The sequence below is a fragment of the Protopterus annectens genome, chromosome 1.part1 (genome assembly GCF_019279795.1).
Source record: "Protopterus annectens isolate FY-2018-M chromosome 1.part1, PAN1.0, whole genome shotgun sequence".
NCBI classification, from domain to species: domain Eukaryota; kingdom Metazoa; phylum Chordata; order Ceratodontiformes; family Protopteridae; genus Protopterus; species Protopterus annectens.
The window spans coordinates 291,046,528-291,067,071 of record NC_056726.1 but is presented as its reverse complement, the minus strand read 5'-3'; the positions used below and the strand labels follow the sequence as shown (position 1 = coordinate 291,067,071).

Below are 20,544 nucleotides of genomic sequence, written 5' to 3'. Positions count from 1 at the left end.
AGCCCAATTGCCTCAGCCACCCACAGAGGGCTCCCCCTGTTCCTTGGAGGCCTCACCAGAAGCCCCCTCTGATGAGGTCCCAAGGAAACGGTTGTGCAAGAGGAGGCACATAGATTCCCCACAGGAATCTCTAACGTCTGACACCGACTTGGATGAGGCAGAGGGGTCCCCCAAATCACCCTCGGAGGATGTGTCATTTGCAGACATCCTGGAGATCTTGAAACAGAGGGGTGATTGGCAGTTCCTAGCCCCCTCTGAGGACGAGTCGGTGCTGCTGAAGGCTTTTGGGGCTCAACCTTCTACCTTCTGGGTGACCCCGCCCTTCGATGAATTAATGGATTTGATTGCTCGAAAGGCGTGGGAGACACCTGACACAGTGGAACCAGTACCTAGGAAACCAAACAAGTTCATCACTGCCCCCCAAGATAAATCTTATCTCACCAAGGGAGTCCCTGTCGACGCTATGGTGGTGGCGGCAGCCACAAAAAAGGAGATGTCTGAGTCTTCCTCATCTGCTCATCCTCCTAATAAGGATTCTAGGACTATGGACAGATATGGGAAGCGCATTTTTAGTTCAGCGACTTTTTCCATGCGTTCGCTAAACTACCTGACCCATTTCACACGTTTGCAGAGGGATCTCATCAAGGAGCTGATAGATACCCTCCAGGGTAACACAGATGCTGCTGTTTCAGACAAGGTAACAGCACAACTTAACACCCTCACCTCCATAGTAAACTCATCCATGAGGCTCATCTCGTATGCAGCCGAGGGATCGAGTAGAGCTGCAGCTTCAGCGATTGCTCTTCGAAGACAATCATGGATGCAGCTGTGCTCCTTTGCGGAAGCCTTCAAGTCTTCCTTTGCCAATGCCTCTTTTGATGGTGCCACACTTTTCGGGCCCAAGGTTAAGGAGACTCGCACTCGGTGCGAGCAAGAGGGAAAGACCCTGTCTGCTGTCGGGGTCCATTTTTCCGCTCCTACTAGACCGTACCCCAAAGGGCAACGAGGCGGTAAAATGTGGTTCCGTAAGAATCCGGGATCTTTCCAGACCACACAGAGTGATACCCCCTCCAGAGGCAGAGGAGGGGGTAGAAATGGAAGACACCGCCCCGGCGGCAGAGGGGGTCCGCATAACCAAGGCGACATGGATTCCGTCCCTGGGAAGCCTTTCCAGCACTCCTGAATGGAGGCCCGGCTGTCCTGCGCTGGAGGCAGTCGGGGGTCGCTTAGCTTTATACCCACTGGCCTGGCTAAACATTACTTCAGATTCTTGGGTAAAAAGCATTATAACCAGAGGATACAAAATCCCCTTCATTTCAACACCACCTCTACAGAGAAAATTTCCAGACGTGCCACCCCTTCTGCGAAAGCTAGCAGCTGTAGAAATTTCAAAGCTGCTCGAAAACAGAGTCATCCAACCAGTCCCGGCGTACCAAAGAGAATTCGGAACTTACTCGAGGTTCTTTTTAGTTCCAAAAAAGACAGGGGACTGGAGACCGATCTTAGATCTCAGCCATCTCAACAACTTCGTGAAGAAGGAAAAGTTCCGGATGGTCACGCTTCAATCGATCCTTCCATTCTTACAGAAGGCTGATTGGATGTGCTTTATAGATCTCAAAGACACGTACTACCACATCAAAATGGCCAGACCGTCCAGAGATCACCTGCGCTTCCGGCTGGGGGCCAGTCACTTTCAGTTTCGAGCTCTGCCCTTTGGACTCACCTCAGCCCCCAGGGTTTTCACCAAATGCATGGCAGTAGTTGCGGCTCACTTGAGACGACAAGGATTCCGGGTGTTTCCCTAGCTGGACGACTGGCTCCTCACCGCCACCACCGAGCGTCGACTATTGCAAGCCAGAGACTGTACAATCGGCCTTTGTTCCTACTTAGGGATATCCATAAACTTCGAAAAGTCTTGCTTATGCCCTCACAGTGTATTTCCTTCATCGGAGCAGATCTAAATACACAATCGACACTACTGAAACTCCCCCCAGTAAGAGCTTCAACGCTCAAACAGCAGGTCCTACTTCTTCTAGTCAGCAAGAAAGCCCCAGCCAAACTGGTGTTAAAAGTGTTGGGACTGATGGCAGCTGCACTAATTGCAGTCCCTATGGGAAGGTTACACATGAGGATTCTTCAATGGCTGCTCTTTGCGCAGTGGTCGTTCCAACACCTACGCCTAACGCACGAGATCAGGATAACAGAATCTTGCAGACGGGACCTCTCATGGTGGGTGCACGATCAGAACCTCACTGCGGGTCGTCCGTTCATTCTACCCATTCCAACAGCCACAATAACCACGGACGCTTCCCTGATAGGGTGGGGGGGCTTTTTTCAGGGAAGAACAGTCCAAGGAGAATGGTCCAGCATGGAGTACACTCTACATATAAATGTTCTGGAGTTGAGGGCGGTGTTCCTGGCGTTGCAACACTTCCAAGCCCTCTTACCTCTAGGGACAGTAGCAGTTCAGACAGACAACATGTCTGTAGTCTGGTACATAAACAAGCAAGGGGGAACCAGGTCTTACCCGTTATGCAGAGAGGCATGAGAATTTGGCAATGGGCAGAGTCCACGGGTCGCTTTCTGATAGCAACGCACTTCCCGGGGTCATCCAATGTCATTGCGGACAGGTTGAGCAGAGCCATCCTGTTACCTCACGAGTGGTCCCTGAATTCACAGACGGCGGAAAAGATCTTCCGCAAATGGGGCCAGCCTTGCTGCGATCTGTTTGCTTCCCCATTGAATGCAAAATGCAGAAGCTACTTTGCCCTTCTACCCCCTCCGGGGGATGTCCCCAGGGACGCACTGATACACGATTGGCCCCCGGGTCTCCTATATGCATTCCCACCGACTCCATTGATTCCCAGATTTCTACAGAAAGCCAGGAGCCTGGAAAGGACTATAATACTCATAGCCCCATTCTGGCCTCGTCAAATATGGTTTCCCTTTCTTCGAGCTCATCAAATAGAGGAACCGTGGATTCTGGACCCAGTGCCAGATCTGCTGACACATTCGTCGGGAGTTCCTCACCCGTCTCTACAGTCCCTCAAACTAGCAGCTTGGCTGCTCCGCTTCCCTGCCTAGCCAGGTCTCATCTACTCCTTCCGGCAGTTCAACACATCCTAGTTGCTTCTCATAAAGCCTCTACTACTAAACTCTATACGAGTAAGTGGAAACGCTTTGTATATTGGGCATCTAGTCAAAACTTAGATCCCTTGGTAGCTCCTCTACATAAAATTTTAGAATTCTTATCCATCCTTTTTCATGAAGGAGCTTCTACTTCCACACTAAGAGTACAGTTGGCGGCCATATCAAACTTTCATATTGGTGAGGGAGGTTCTCCCATTATGTCTCACAGGCTTTGTAAAGCCTTTTTGAAAGGAACCTTCCATCTTAGACCGCCTGTCATAAAACCTTTTTTTCCATGGAGCCTGAATTTGCTGCTGTCGCAACTCATGTTGCCACCTTTTGAACCTGCTTCGTCATGCCTCCTAAAGTTCTTGTCGTGGAAGACGCTGTTTCTCGTCACCGTGACCTCAGCTCGTAGAGTCTCAGAGCTGCAGGCATTATCGGTCAGACCACCTTACCTGATATTCCATCCAGACAGGGTTTCTTTGCGTACAAATCCATCTTTCCTTCCAAAAGTATGTTCAGTTTCGAATATTAACCAGTCTATAGAGCTCCCTACCTTTTTCAAAAACCATACTAACAAACTGGAGAATATGTTGCACAAGTTGGATGTTCACAGGCAGTTAAGATTTTTAGACAGGACCAAAGCTTTCAGAAAAACGGATCAACTCTTCGTCGCTTTTGCAGACAATAAAAAGGGCATGGCAATAACTAAACGTACACTATCTAAATGGCTTGCTGACTGCATAACATTTGTATACTCTAAATCAAACCAATCCTTACCAAACAAACCTAAGGCCCATTCTACCAGATCCGTTTCCACTTCCTTAACTATGCGGCTCGCTTGCCTTTGGACACTATTTGTGCAGCAGCCACGTGGTCTAAACCACATACTTTCATCACTCATTATAGAGTGGACAAGGTCTCCAAGGATAGGACATCATTTGGTTCCACTGTGCTTAGGAACGTTCTTCCATGAGTCACTCGGGGTCACGGAGCTAGGGACGCTACCCGTGTGTAAGAACAAACGGCGAGATGAACACTCTACATGGAACGTTATGGTAAGGACATAACTTCTTTTTTCAGACTGGAGGAAAAAAAGAACTGTTTTCTGTAAACCTGACCTTCACCTTTATGCCCTATATTATGCAGGGTGCGTATGATGACATTCAGCATACCTTTTAAATTCAGAAGTCTTTGGAAGACTGGCCGGACGTCTCACTTCTGCAGCAGGAAATCCCATATAGTTAAGAATACTGCAGCAGTGAATGTAAGAACATCAAGTGAGCCATAGGGTTGTTGCTTGGGCTGGGGGTGCCTGTGCTCTTCCTCGAGAGATGAACAAATGGGTTAATGGAGCGAAGGGATACTGGACAATTTGCTGAGGGATGGGGGGGTGATAAAAAGAAAGATAAGCTGCTCTAAAGTGGTAAAAAAAATATTGAATGGCAGTTGACAAAATGAACTTCTTTCTGAGAAAAAGTAGAATGGTTCCATTGTCCTTTATTGATTGTACCTGTAGGAGATGTGATATTGAAGTTGTCTTTGTCTTGATTCCTCATGAAATTATGAAAACATATTTTCAGGTCAGATACAAGAGCATGTTTGCCAAAAGCTGATGTTACTGTATAGCAAGCAGAATGAAAAAGTAGAAGCAATTTATTCATTCTAAAAATATGTTGCTCATCAGTCCTGTCATACAATGCTGGCAGCTGTGAACCTTAAATACAGTAGTATGTTTTCACCTTCACATGGAGGACATTTGGGTATTTTTTTTCCAATAGCACACAAGTGCATTTGAATTATAGTCCTTGTTTAACTGCTTGAAAATCATAGCTGGACCAGAGCACTACTCAAGGTTAGACAGAGTTAAGACTATAGCAAGTTGTATGCCTGAGCAAACAGTTTTGCATTTTTTAGTAATAAAGCTGTGCATTTTATTAAGTAAAATGTGGCATTCATTTCGGTCTTTTATTTTTTCTTTTCCTTTTTTTTTTGTCAGACATCAGTTTAAAATTGTCTTTTTCCTGTCATTTTCAGGACAGCCAATGAAATGCAATCTTCATGTAAATGGAACAATCATTACATCTGACCAGCCTATTCTTTTGTATGTATTTCTTTTTTTATTTATGGTTACAAAAATATATGTATTCTTTCATGTTAAAAAATAACTTTTGTAGTTGATTGTAATTGAATGTGAACTAATTTAGTTCAAAAGGGGGGTTGGTCAGTACACTTAGGGGGATTATAGTAAGAATTCTGGATTTGCTCTTATATGAGAATTTACCATTTATTTTACCTGGGTTGGGAAGTTTCACTGACCAGAAAATGTTTCTGGAATTTCCAGTGCCAATTCACAGAGGGAATTTGATGCTACTGAGTATGTATCAGTGAATTCTTAGATACTGATACTTCAGTAGAACCAGAATTTTTCCTTGTGGAGGCAGTAAAGACATCGTTCATGGGCAGTACTGTGAACTGCAGCACTTAGGTGCATGCGTACTTGTACATTAGACTTCAGCATTGCATTTTCCTTTTCCCACTCATTTTAAAGATGAACATAATTTTGTGTGTCCACTATAAGGGACACACACAATTTTTTAACCTGCTTCAGCAGTGGGGTGTACCTACTCCACTTTGTTAAGGCAGGGTCCAGATTTCGGGCAGTCTAGTTCCTAGGAAGATGCCTGTCCTCTATATGCTGTTTGTCACTACTGCTGCTATTACTTAAGCTTCTTGATAGGTTCATAGGTAAGTACTAGGCTAGCTAAGCCTAGCCAGTTTCCCTTATTGTGCTCAAAATAACCTATCCCATTTGGTATAGATTGGCCTTAACCATGATCAAAATTTCATAACATCGAACCTCTGATCATCGAAGACCACAGGATTGAAATTGTAAAATATTGAACCTAAAAAAAAAATTCTTAACAAATGAAAACTTCATATTTCACCCTCCTTATATGCCCCCACCCCCTGCTACTTAAATATACCAACGCTGAGATCACACTACAGTGAAGAGAAAGGTAAATTTCCTGTTCTGCAGTGTACTGCAGTCTCCATTCACATGGTTCGATATTTCACAGCTTCGATCATCTGTTCTTCACAGATCAGAGGTTCGATGGGAAATTTCGATCCTTTGAAGAAGACCCTATATATCACCCCTAGTGCGAATAACTGGGATTGTACCATAGGTGTTTGGAAGTGACCCGTGAGTGGGATAAAGCATTTAGGACCTGCCTGTGTTTGTTAGTAATACAGGGGCAGTCCTGGGGTAAATTTTCTGTTTCTCACCCATAGATCTAAGTTGCGCTTGAATATGGACAGGGTTGAACTTTGCTTTTAAGTGGGTGGGAGTCTGTTCCACAACAGTACTATTCACTGAAACATATACTTGTCTCTTCAAACCATTCACTTGATGTTGCAGAAGAGGTTTAGATCCTTAAAACAAGTATTTCTGATGCCATTTGACATAATTTTGATGTGCAATAAAATCCATCATTAATGGGTCGGAGGATGCCTTGTATGCCAGACACAGTTCACCTCTTAGCAGTCTGTAGAATACCAAGAATAGTGCCATGGCTTTGAGTCAGTCCATGTAGGACATGTTTAGGCCTTGTATCCTTTTAGTAAGGTATCTCTGTGTGTGTTCCATTATACAGATACTGCCAAAGGGGACATTACATTCAGTGACTGGCCTAATGAGGGCTGTGTAAAATAAGCTATGTAATATAGAAGGACTTTTTTTTACAGTAGACACATGTTGGTTAAAAGTTAGGTCACTGTCCACATAAGTTCCTAAAACCCGAACTGGGATATACAATTATGTAATCCTTTTTTTACTGATAGAGATGGAAGGATTGCCATTTACTGTCATTTTGTATATTTTTAATTCGTGGATCAGTATCAGTTTGTAATCAGAAATACATAGCTTCTGCAAGCCTTGTTTATACTAAACAAATTTGAAGCATGTTTAACAAATCCCCAACTGGACACACCATACTGCCAAGTAAGAATTCTCATATTTGTAATCATTTGATCTGTGTAGCTAAAAAATGTATTTTTGCATTTCATCAGTGTGGTTAACAATTAAGTACAGTGTTAAGGAGCAGTAGTTAAGATTGTAATGATTTCTGTCTGCATCTTTCTTGGTTTAAGATGAAAATTGATTTATGCTGGCATGCTGTGTGAGCTTAGAACACTTTTTTTAGTCATTTTTCCTCCTGAAGCTTAAATGCCTCTTTTCGCGTAGTTAAATTGTTCATTTCCCTAGTAGGCAGGAGTCTTATAGCTCAATCGTTCTTCTAGGAATGAAGGCAAGTTGCAGGTGCAGTCCCATCATTCATCTTAGGGAATCATTTATTTCTGTTTAAACTGTGTGTGTGTGTGTGTGTGTGTGTGTGTGTGTGTGTGTGTGTGTGTGTGTGTGTGTGTGTGTACTTGTCTTTCAGTTTTCACCTAGTTTGAAGGAGGAGATGGTTAAGACGCTGTGTATGGCTTCCATAGTGGGCGTCCATGTTACCTGCTGTAGGTTTGATGGCATTCATGCTGTGGGCTTAAGTATATGCCCGCAAAGGGTGGCCTGTCTAAGGCGGTCTTTAAAGGAGGAGCTCAAAAACATCTTGAATACCCAGCTAAAGAGAGGGTATTTTTGTTTGTTTAAGCCCTCTTAGGACCTTTTAGATGATTGCTTTCGGGAAACATTTGGCCTTACCAGAGTGGAGGACTTCCGCCTCCACATGTTTCAAGCCCAGTAATCCCTTAAAGAGGAAGAAGTCTCTTCACAGACAGAGAAATGCTTTGAAGTGTCCCCCAGTATTGCCTGTCTTGTGCCAGCTAAGTTGCCAATGACTGTGATTATGCTAGCTGAGCTGCAGCAATGCTGATTGCATTCTGTGCATTCCATTGAGGGGAAGCAGTTGTCTGAGTTTGTTTGGCTTGAAAAGCCATCATCAAGGACCAGTGGGTTATATCCTGTATGGAATATAGCATCCAGCCAGCTACCAAAGCTTCAGGGCACCTTCCATGCACCCAGGTAGTGCGAGCTGATTAAAAACACAGGTTTGGGTGCCAAGCCCTTCAGAGCTTTCCTGCCATCAAGAAGAATCCTCTTCTGCTGGCTTTCGAGGATTGTCAGTCGAGAAACACTTTTCTATTGGTAGGTAGATTAAGTTCCCTTCAGGGAAAACAACTTCTACATTACTTTTGAGGTAGTTTAAGTTTTGTGAGAAACAGCTAATTTTAAGCTAGGAAAAACAATGTCTCATCACTTTCCTCCACTTTTAAGGAGGGGCACACTTTTTATAGTTTTATGGTGAAAAGTTGTTAAAATTGTTTAAAACTACCTTTTTCTGTTGAGAAACTGTGTTTATTCTATTCTATTTTATTTTGGGGGACTGGCGAAAGTGTTTAAAGTGCTTTTTACTGTGGGAAAAGCTTTTTGTGACTTTTCCATTTTACTGATGATTGCTGCTAAGCTTCCCCAGGAAACAAGCACCTTTTTCAGCTTGACCATGGAACAAAACAGTAGGTTCCTCAGTTGTACCTTCTTCCAGAAATAAAAAGAAAAAGTGAACTAAGCGATTTTTTGCTGTCACAGCAGGATGGTAATTTGCACAGCCAAAGGTAGGTGACTCTGCTATGGCCAAAGCTGGCTGCTCAGACTGTTCACATTTTTCTTTGGTTTCTGCTGGTGCTATCCATACAGCAGCCATGTACTGGGGATTAATCCACATCCTTTGTGGCTGTTCGGGGTCCCTTCAGTGAGCAAGGGAGAGCCATTCTTCTCGTTCATGGAAGAAGGGGCAAGGCATGTGCCCCTGCTTAACCAGAATGTTGTGCCTATCCCTGGGGAGGCTGTTGCTGGCATTACTGGTTCTGGTTGCCCTAATTTTTCTGTCAAAAAAACAGACAGAAAACTAAACATATGGCTTCTCCTTTCTCAGTTTCTCTAGACAGGAGTAATTTATTGGGCTTGGCTCAGGGTCTTGTGCAGACTGTTGACCCTACTTGTAAGGTGGCTCCTCTTTCCCTGAAGAGATTCAAGAAGTGAAATCTGTAGGTGAATGTAAAGGGACAGATGCAGTCTTTTCTCCTTCAGTTTCTAATTCAGATTCAAGTGTGATGTCTAACCTCCTTATAAGGGGTTTTCTTTCTCTTAAGACTATTTTCCAGGATGAGTGTTTTCAGTGGAAGAACACTGAAGTTTCTCAGTCCCTCAGAAGTACTATGATATGCTACAACTGCAATTTCCAGATACCCTCACTGATCCTCCAGTGCTGTCAGCACTGGAGGTTGTGTATTTCACAGTCTGTGTTTTACCTGACAGCCAGCCTGCTGCCCCTAAAAAATCAAATAGAATGTACAAAGTTCAAGTCTTTCAAGTTTTTATACACTAATCCCAGAACTGACCCAGTAGTTAGATCTTTAGTTAATTCAGCTGCTACCAAACATTTTTTAAACACCTTTATTCAATTATCACTTGTGACATAGGGAAATTTACATTTACTTAAAAATAATCAAACTGTATTAAGAAGTTCACATTTGCAAACATTATATTTCACATATATTGCTATGTATCATATAATCAAACTAACATAACATAAATTATTCAATTCATGCCCTTTTTTAAAACTAGTACAGAAAAGAGGAAAATCCCAAGAGGGGAAGACATCCCTGATCAGAATCAGCAAGAAAACTACAATCCCTCATAAAGTCATCCAAGGCTAGCTTCGAAAGAAAAATTGCCAAGGACTCCAAAGATAACCACACGGCATTATTTAGCTATGTCAAGAATCTAAGTGGCAATTCCCAGATCTGCTCTGAGTTAGTGCAGAGTGGCACAAAATACACTGAACCGACCAATATCGCCAACATCCTTGCAGACAGGTTCAGTGCAAACTTCACCCCCAAAAGGGCCCATAACCATATCAGAAGAATGTAGTGCCCCTGAAATCAGACACTCAGGTTAAAACAGCTCTCTCCAAAGCCAACAACACAGCATCAGTGGGACCAGACGGTGTCCCAGGCTGTGTCCTACATGAGCTCAAAGGTGAACTAACCCCTCACCTAAACATACTGTTCAAACTCAGCCTCTCCACAGGCTACGTGCCCATACAGTGGCGCACAGCAACGGTTATTCCGCTCCACAAAGGTGGAGCCACAGCAGACCCAGGATTACTCTGAACATTTTATAATCATGGTTTAGTATTGAAATGGGCCTGTATGAAGCTGGATCTGATGGATCTTTACCCTCTTTAGGTATTAGAGCTACCACAGCTTTCTTCCAAGATGTTGGTATTTCTCCTTCTCTTAAAATACTGTTAAAATCTTCCAAATCTGTGTCACTTTTTCCCTCCTAACTTCCAGTCTTCCACAGGAATACCATCTATTCCTGGGGACTTTCCTGTAGATTGGTTATACATCACAATTTTTATCTCGTCTTCTCCTACCCTAACCGTTAGTAATTTTGCCTCATGTACCTCTAACCTTGTCATATTTAATTCTTCCATAAACATTTCCATTGTATATTTTCTTGATTTCCATATTTCTCTGCTTTATACATACTTTCATGGAATTTCCAAAATATTTCTAATACCTCTATAGGATCTCTTGGTGTTCTTCGTGTTTCACTGTTGCAGTCATTACATTTGGGTTATTTGCCTACAGGTAGCCCTCAGCCGGCCTGAATACCAGAGTCTTGGATCCCTTCATCGGATGCCGTCTCTTCTTCCATGACATCAGGTCATCAGGGATATAAAACATGCAGCTGACGCCATTACATCAGTCTTTCTTGCCGTGCGGTGCCCGAAGCAGAAGCAGTTCACAAGTGTCAGTCGGCCGACTCCTGAAATTTTCATTTTTGAGTTTCAGAACCAAAGCCTTCAAAAAAAAGCTAAGTACCCTGTTGGGGATCCTTTTTCTTGCTCTAACCGATGTCAGCAAAAGTTAACAATTGTCTTACCTGTGGAAAGCAAATACCTCATAAAGATTTTCATTCCTACTGCATTCCTTGCTTAGGCCCAGACCACAACGTCTCTCGCTGTCGGTTTTGTGCCTTGTTCAACCCCCGAACAATTCGTTGTTGGGCTATATTTGCAGCAAATTATTTTGGTACTCTGTATCCATACTCCGAAATGGCTTCGGTAAGCCATCCGACTACCGATATTCTGAAAAAACGTAAGGATAAAGACAGAGACCACATAGGTTCAAAACTGCCGACGATGCTTCCATTGAGCTAGCTGCCAGCCCACCGGTACTCAGTGAGGCGCTTTCACAGCCCCTGATACCCACTACTTCAGATTCGCAGGCCTCTACTGAGACCCATTCGAAATCCGGTATGCTACGAGATGCGTCTTCAACTATGGAACCTGCGGATTTCTCTACCTTGGATGGGTCCAGAGCCACTGTGCAGGCACCGGCTACTGAGGGTGTATTCAGGCCTACAGATTTGCATTTTAAACTGACGCCATCATCCAGGCCTAAAACTCGCACCACGCCTAGGAAACTGACATCCAAACCACATGCTCAGGCCCATATGCCTAAAAAAAAAAGAAAAATGCTTAAAATGGCCGAAGACCTTATTACCTTAATTAGGGGAAGCCAGCCTTCCCCCTCTAAGAGACCTAGAACTGATTTTCCTTCTGATTCTTTTGATCAGGAATCTGATATTTCTGTTTCTTCTGATTACCAGGAGTTGCCCTTATCTACCTATGAGGATTCTGATGCAGAGGATTCCATTCCCTCTGCTTCCCCTCCAGAAGATTTTTCTTTTGGTGAAACCTTGCACACTTTTAGGGAGCATTTCCGCTGGGAAAGCCAGGATTACTCTGACTCAAAAAAGAGGCTTAGGGAATTCTTACTCCTTCCTCAACACAGGCCTTTGGCTATCCCTCCTGTTCTGGACATTGTAGATTATGCTTTCTTGGAATCTAGCCTGTCCCCAGACACTTTACCTCCAGCTCCCAGAAAACCTGACAGGTATTGCAGAGTACCTGACTCTCACAATTTCCTCTTCAAGAATCCTGCTGCGAATCCAGAGACCATTTCCCAAGGACCAAAGGGCATTAAGGCTACTGCTGCCAAAAATCCTACCCCTTCTGATAGAGATTCTAGAGCCTTGGACAGATGGGGTAAGAAGGTATACACTTCTGCTACTTTGGCCATTAGGGCTTTAAATTGCCAGTTTCGTATGTTAAAGTACCAGCAGCATATTATGGGACTACTTAAACAGAAAATGATGTTAATTCCTGACTGTGATGAATACGAAGAATTACAGGATTTAATGCATTCAGCAGAACAAGTTGGAAAACATACTTTGCAATGTGGTTTTTGACTCTTTAGAAGCATCTTGCAGGGCTGCTGTCACTGGGTCTGTACTTAGAAGGCATGCTTGGCTTAAGGAGCAAAACTTGCCAGATCGTTAAAGCTAAATTGCTGGATGTTCCCTTAAACCAAGACCTCCTGTTTGACAGCAAAGCAGAAGAAGTCCTCAAAAAGATGGAGGAAAAAGCTAAATCTATGCAAACTGTTAGACTTTCTGCAAGTACAGCCTCCCAGATTTAGTAGGCATTGGCCTTCAAAGAATTGGTCCTTTCCTGTCTCTTCCAGGCCTTCTCAGTCCAAACCCAGGAGCTGCAGATGACCTAGGTTACAGTCTCAGCCTGTGCACAGGCCTAAGCAGTGGGGGGCTCTCACTTCCAAAGCAGGGAGTAGTAAGACAACCCCCTACGGAAAAATAGTACAATGACTTAACTTTAACCCTTCCAAGCCCTGCTCAACTGCCTGCTCCCTTAGAAGGAAAGCTCGCCCTGCATGCAAAAAACTGGGAACTCATTACCCAGGACAAATGGGTTTTGAGTATAGTTTCCCAAGGATACAGATTCCATTTCCACACCCTACCAACCCCAAAAGGTTGGCCAGATCTACCCCAAATCAGTGGGCAGAGGCTCAACAGCAGGTTCTCTCTCTTCTAAGTATCAGAGCTATTCATCCAGTCCCAGCAGAAGAAAGGGGACAAGGTTTTTATTCAAGACTTTTCCTGGTACCCAGAAAAGACATCTCCTGGCTTTCTATCCTGGACCTTTCTGTTCTAAGCACCTTTTTGGTAATCCCAAAATTCAAAATGCTATTACTTCAACACCTGCTTCCTATGCTAGGCAAAGATGCCTGGTTGGCAACTTTAGACTTAAAGGAAGCTTACCTGCACATTCCAGTAAGGAAATCTTGCAGGAAATACCTACGCTTCAGGGCAGGCTCCATGCACTATCAGATGTTCATCGTGTTTCACTGTTGCAGTCATTACTCTTGGGTTATCCTGCTGGCAGGCTACCCGCAGTCGACCTGAATTCCAAAGTCCTGGCCCAGCGTCGGTTGCGGTCGCCTCTTCCCTGACGTCAGTGCGCCAGGGGTATAAAAGATGCAGCTGACGCCATTTTCTTCAGTCTTTCTTGCCGCGCGGTGCCCGATGCAAAAGCAGTTCGCAAGTGCCAGTCGGCCGACTCCTGAGATTTTCAAATCCGAATTTCAGAACCGAAGTCTTCATTAAAGCTAAGTACCCCATTGGGGAAACTTTTTTCTTGCTCCAGACCGATGTCAGAAAAAGTTAACAATTGTATTTCTTGTGGGAAGCAAATACCTCATAAGGATTTTCATTCTTACTGTATTCCTTGCCTAGGCCCTGACCACGACATTGCTAGCTGTCGGTTTTGTGCTAGATTTAACCAACGCACTATTAAGCGTCGGTTTGATTTTGCATTTCATTGCTTTGGCCGAAGATTTAACTATATAATGCCGTCGGAACAGCCGACAACCGGAGTTTACAAAAAACGCAAGGACAAGGAAAAGGATAGGCATCCGAGGTCCAAAACTGACGACGAGGCCTCCGTTAGGCCAGTCGCCGATTCTCAGTGAGGCGCCCTGGCATCCGCTACCTCAGAGCCACAGGCCGCTTCCGACTCCCAAGTGGAGCCGACTGGGCCTCTGGATACTCAAGGTATTGGACACTCGGAAATCATTCCCTCAGATGGGTCTGGAGCCACTGAGCAGGCATTGCACAGTTATATGTTAAACCATCTTCAGTTTCAAAGACAAAGGCTAAAGCAGCTCTAAAGACAAAGAAACAAGTACAGCATTCTCCTACTCAGACTTCCATGCCTAAAAAACAGATGCTTCAAATGACCAAAGACCTAATTACTTTGATCAGGGGTTCCCATCCCCCTCTTGACAAGAGGCCTAGGCAAGAGACAGAATATGATTCTTCTGATCAGGTTTCAATTTCCTCTGATTCCTCTTCTGAACAGGGATATTCTTTTCCTCCCTATGAGGATTCTGATGCTGAAGAATCCATTCCTTCAGCCTCTCCTCCTGAGGATTATTCTTTTGGGGAAACCCTGCATACCATGAGGGAGCATTTCCACTGGGAGAGCCAAGATTACTCAGAATCTAAGAAAAGGCTCAGAGACTTTCTGCTATTACCTCAGCACAGACATCTTGCTATTCCACCTGTTCTAGACATTGTAGATGATGTATTTTCGGAGTCCAGCCTGTCCCCTGACTCTTTACCCCCTGCACCTGCTAAGCCAGACAGATACTACAGGGTCCCAGATTCTCATAAATTCCTATATAAAAACCCTGCTGTTGACGCAGAAACTATATCTCAGGGTCCCAAAGGGGTCAAAGCTTCCACTGCAAAAAAACCCTGTCCCCTCTGATAGGGATTCTAGGGCACTGGACAGATGGGGGAAAAGGTTTACACTTCTGCTGCCTTGGCTGTAAGGGCTTTAAATTGTCAGTTTCATATGCTTAAATATCAGCAATACTTAATGTCACTGCTTAAACAGAAAATGTTGAAAAATTCTGAATGTTCAGACAACAAGGAAATGCAGGATTTATTGCATGCAGCTGAACAAGTGGGAAAGCATACTTTGCATTGTGGTTATGATTCACTGGAGGCCTCTTGCAGGGCCGCTGTTACAGGTTCTGTTATTAGAAGGCATGCTTGGTTAAAAGAATAGAATCTGCCTGATCATGTTAAAGTAAAATTAGTAGATGCTCCATTACAGCATGATACTTTGTTTGGTGCTAAAGCAGAAGAGGTGTTGAAGAAAATGGAGGATAAAGTGAAATCCATGCAGACAGTTAAGGATTTCTTACAGGTACAGACATCCAGATTTAGCAGGAACTGGCCTTCAAAAAATTGGTCCTTTCCATTGTTAGACAGGCCACAAAGAGGCAGATAGATGTCCCAGAGGCAGATCTCAGCCCTAAGGCTCATACAGGCCTAAACAATGGGGTGCTCCTACCTCCAAAAGCAGAGAAGACAAATCACAACCTTACAGGAAACAGTCCCAATGACTTTCCTCTGCCTTATCCAAGCACTTATTTTTTGGCAGCCCCCTTAGGGGGGAAACTAGCACTTTTTTCACCAAATTGGCAAATGATTACCCAGAATAAATGGGTCTTGAGCATAGTGTCCCAGGGCTACAGGTTCCATTTTCACACCCTTCCAAGGGCAAAAGGTATGCCAGACCTGCCACACAATCAATGGGCAGAGGCACAAAAGCAAATTACAGCCCTCATGGACATGAGGGCCATTCAACAAGTACCACAGCAAGAGTAGGGGCAAGAATTTTACTCAAGACTTTTCTTGGTGCCCAGAAAGGGCAAAACCTGGAGACCAATACTGGACCTGTTTATATTAAACACGTTTCTGGAGGTTCCAAAATTCAAGATGTTGACTCTACAGCAGCTACTGCCCATGCAGGGCAAGAAGGCTTGGCTCGTAACTTTGGACCTAAAAGAGGCATATCTGCATGTCCCAATCAAACAGTCTTGCAGAAGATACCTCAGATTCATAGCTGGCTCAATGCACTACCAATTCTCTGCACTGCCCTTTGGCTTATCTACTGCACCCAGGGTCTTTACAAAATGCCTGGCACCAGTAATTGCATTTTGCAGACAAAGAGGAATTCAAATTTATCCATACTTGGACGACTGCCTTATTCAAGTAGAGAACAAAGACATTCTTTTAAAACATCTGGCGTTTGTAAAAAGATTACTAATTTGCCTAGGGTACACTGTAAACGAAAAGAAATCAAAACTAGTACCCTCTCAAGAGATAATATTCCTGTGTGCAAGCTTACGCCAGACAAACAAAGGCAACTGACTTCTTACTTCAAAACGTTGGCAACAAAGACCCAGTTATCTGCAAAGAAAATCCTGCAGGCCTTGGGCTTCATGGCATCCTGCATTCTACTAATTCCATATGCCAGACTGCATATGAGGAAACTACAATGGTATCTAAAGTGTTTGGACTCAGCATTGCCACAGGCTGGAGGCAGTAATTACCCTCATTCCCTGCCTGCAACAGGAGTTTCGATGGTGGGCACAGGCCTGTCACCACAGCAAGGGTCTGCCATTCACTTTACCCACAGCCAGCCAGACACTGACAATGGATGCATCAGATTATGCCTGGGGGGTCCATATGGCAGGAAAATGTATTCAAGGCACATGGCCTGCAAGCCAGATGCATCTTCATATCAATCAAAAAGAGATGCTAGCTGATCAGAATGCCCTGACAGCTTTCAAGGATCTACTTCATCTAGGACAGTTACTGATAAAGACAGACAATACTACAGTCATGTGGTACATAAACAAGCAGGGAGGCACACATTCTTACCCCCTCTGCAGACAAGCAATGACCTTGTGGGACACAGCATTGACTTATCAAGTTCACCTGCAAGCACAAATCTTGCCAGGAAAAACAAATACTCTGGCAGACGAACTAAGCAAAAACCTCATGGATCCCCACGAATGGAAACTGGATCCACAAGTCTTCAGAATGATAACAAGGAAATGGGGATGCCCAGACATAGATCTATTTGCCTCCCCTCACAACTGCCAGTTACGGAGATTTTGCACAAAGAGTTATCACAAACAAGCATGGAAAGTGGACGCCCTATCCTTCAGCTGGAAAAACCTGACAGTATATGCCTTTCCTCCACTGCCTCTCCTTCCCAAGGTACTCCTAAAGGTCAGACAAGAGAAGCCAAAAATGATACTGATTGAACCAGACTGGCCACGCCAGGACTGGTACCCAATCCGAAAGAGCTTGTCTCAAGGTCCAGCATGGATATTGCCTCAAATTTCTCACTTGCTGACCCAACACAACAATCAGATCCTGCACAGCCAACTCAGGACCCTAAACCTGGCAGCATGGCGGATAATGTAGCCATTCAGAACACTCCTCTTTCAAAAGCTGTTATGGATGTTATCTTGGAGGCCAGGAGGCCCAGTACCAGAAAATCTTATGCAGAAAAATGGAAGAGATTCTGTGTTTGGAACCAGGAACAAGGCATTGACACGTATGTACCAAATATTCCTCAGATTTTACAATACCTAACTGAGATGCTGGACAAAGGCCTTTCCTTTTCATCAGTTAAGATTCATGCCTCTGCCATTTCAGCCCATTACAGTACGGAACCACCTATCTTTTCTCATCCTTTAATAAGGCAGTACCTCAGAGGGGCCAAAAACATCAGGCCTCCAAGGAGAGCACAAATTCCTGCGTGGGACCTCAATTATGTCTTGGAAAAACTCACCCTGCCTCCTTTTGAGCCAGCCTCAACAGCTGATATAAAATTCTTATCCTGGAAAACAGCTCTGCTCCTAGCAATAACCTCTGCAAGACGAGTCTCAGAGTTACAAGCATTCATGGCTGTGGAATCTTTTATCATTTTTCATCCAGACAGGGTTTCTCTGAGGACAAACCCTACATTTATACCTAAGGTGGTGTCCAGTGTGGCCCTCAACCAAACTATTCACTTGCCTACCTTTTATCCAAACCCACAGAACAAGGGTGAGAAACTTCTGCATTCTTTGGACATACACAGACAGCTACGCTTCTACTTGGACAGAACTAAAGCTTTCAGAAAGACTGAGCAACTTTTAGTATCATATGCTGCAGGATCACAAGGAAAGGCTATTTTAAAACAGACTATTTCTAAATGGATAGGTCATTGCATTCATTTCTGCTGTTCTCAGCATGGCAAATCAGTGCCTAAGGGCATTAGGCCTCCTTCTACCAGAGCAGCAGCCACTTCAGCAGCCTTCCTCAGAGGAGTACCAACCAAAGACATCTTAGAGGCTGCAACTTGGAGTTCAGTGCACACTTTTACAAAGCACTACCACTTACCTCTTTACTCTAAGTCCAGAGCAGGCTTTGCCACTGCAGTTCTGCAGGGCCTCATAGCCTCTCCTAATCCTATATAGCCCAGCCACCCATCCTCATCTTTGGGATTCAACCCAAGAGTAATGACTGCAACAGTGAAACACGAACATAGTACAGTTGTGTACCTACCATAAATGTAGATGTTCGAGTGATTCACAGTTGCAGTCCAGGTTACCCACCCACCATCCCCCTTTCTTTGCTGGGACTTATCTGTACTTCTCTATCCTATACAACCTATGTGGTGTATTTGCTTGTAGATGAAGGTATAGTTATTTTTGTGCATGCTTTTATTAGCAATGTGTTTTAGCCTATCCTTTTGGGGGCACCTGACTCTGGGGCAAGAAAAACTGAAGAAAATGGCGTACTGACATCAGGGAAGAGGCGACAGCAACCGACGCCGGACCAGGACTTTGGAATTCAGGCCGACTGCGGGTAGCCTGCCAGCAGGATAACCCAAGAGTAATGACTGCAACAGTGAATACAGTCGAACATCTACATTTATGGTAGGTACACAACTGTACTTTCTCTGCACTTCCCTTTGGCTTATCTACTGTGCACAGGGTATTCACAAAGTGCCTAGCACCAGCCATTGCATTTTGCAGGCAGAGAAATATTCAAATATACCCATAATTGGACGATTGTCTGATTCAGGCAGAAAGCCAGGACTTGCTATTAAAACATCTGGCATTCGTAAAGAAACTTCTAACCTCTCTGGGGTACACCATAAACGAAAAGAAATCTCACCCAGTAGCCTGCCAACAGATTGTATTCCTGGGAGCAAGCTTGAACACAACTTCCCAGATGGCTTTCCTCACTCCAGAGACACAAGTTTATTTGACAACCTACTTCATACTACTGAGCACAAAGACCCAGCTATCTGCAAGGAAAATTCTGCAAGCCCCGGGGTTCATGGCCTCTTGCATTCTACTAATTCCATATGCAAGACTGCATATGAGGAAACTACAATGGTATCTAAAAAGCCTATGGTGTCAACATTCTCAGGACCTGGAATCAATGATTCCTATCATTCCTTGTATAAAGACAAGAGTTCCTTTGGTGGGCAGAGGCCTGCTACCACAATTCCTTTCTTGGAAAGCAGCCTTCCTTCTAGCCATCACTTCAGCAAGAATAGTGTCTGAATTACAGGCCCTCATGGCAGTGGAGCCCTTCATTATCTTCCATGAAGACAGGGTTTCCCTCAGGACCAATCCTTCCTTTATGCCTAAGGTGGTGTCTAGTGTGGCCCTAAATCAGTCCATTCATTTGCATACTTTTCCCTAATCCACAAAACAAAGTAGAAAGAATACTGCACTCTTTGGATGTGCACAGACAACTTTGATTTTATTTGGACAGGACTAAGCCCCTCAGAAAATCTGAACAGCTGCTAGTTGGTTTTGCTGCAGGAGTAGAGGGGAAGGCCATTTCAAAGCAAACCATTTCCAAATGGATAGCCCATTGCATTAATTTCTGCTACAAGCACCATGGAAAACCTACCCCACAGGGGATAAGATCACACTCCACCAGGGCTGCATCTACCTCTACAGCCTTTCTCAGAGGAGTCCCTACCAGAGACATCCTAGAAGCTGCTACCTGGAGCTCCGTACATACCTTCACCAAGCATTACCACATGCCTATTTTTTCTAACTCAAGAGCTGGTTTTGCCACTGCAGTCTTGCAGGGCTTAATAGCTGGCCCTAATGCTCTCTAACTTCCTTCTCCCTTCCTTAGCTTTGGGAATCAACCCAAATGTAATGACTGCAGCAGTGAAACACGAAGAACATAGTACAGTTGTGTACACTTGCCATAAATGCAGACGTTCAAGTTTATTCACTGTTACAGTCCTGGTTACCCTCCCTCCAGCCCCCTGACTTCTCTTGGCTATACCTTTCCTTCTTGTTTATTGTATTTAAGCTTTCTGGTGTATTTGCTTTTTGATGGAGGTGTACCATAACATATAATTGCTTCCCATTGTGGGGGCACCTGACATCTGGGGCAAGAAAAACTGATGTAATGGTATTGGCTGCATGTTTTATACCCCTGACATCATGGAAGAAGAGACAGCATCAGATGCAGGGATCTAAGACTCTGGTATTCAGGCCGGCTGAGGGCTACCTGTAGGCAGATAACCCAAATGTAATGACTGCAACAGTGAATACTCTCAAACATCTACATTTGTGGTAAGTGTACAC

At 44.2% G+C, this 20,544-nt stretch overlaps 1 protein-coding gene across 2 annotated transcripts in view; it reads left to right on the top strand.

Annotated features, from left to right (window-relative positions):
• The window catches only part of POLDIP3 (DNA polymerase delta interacting protein 3), a 1,331,876-nt gene that overhangs the window by 1,197,145 nt on the left and 114,187 nt on the right, over positions 1–20,544 (top strand). For both annotated transcript variants that reach the window (XM_044074576.1, XM_044074567.1), the window contains exon 8: positions 5,170–5,236. In XM_044074576.1, the coding sequence (XP_043930511.1) occupies positions 5,170–5,236 (67 nt within the window). The remainder of the gene's footprint in view (positions 1–5,169; positions 5,237–20,544) is intronic.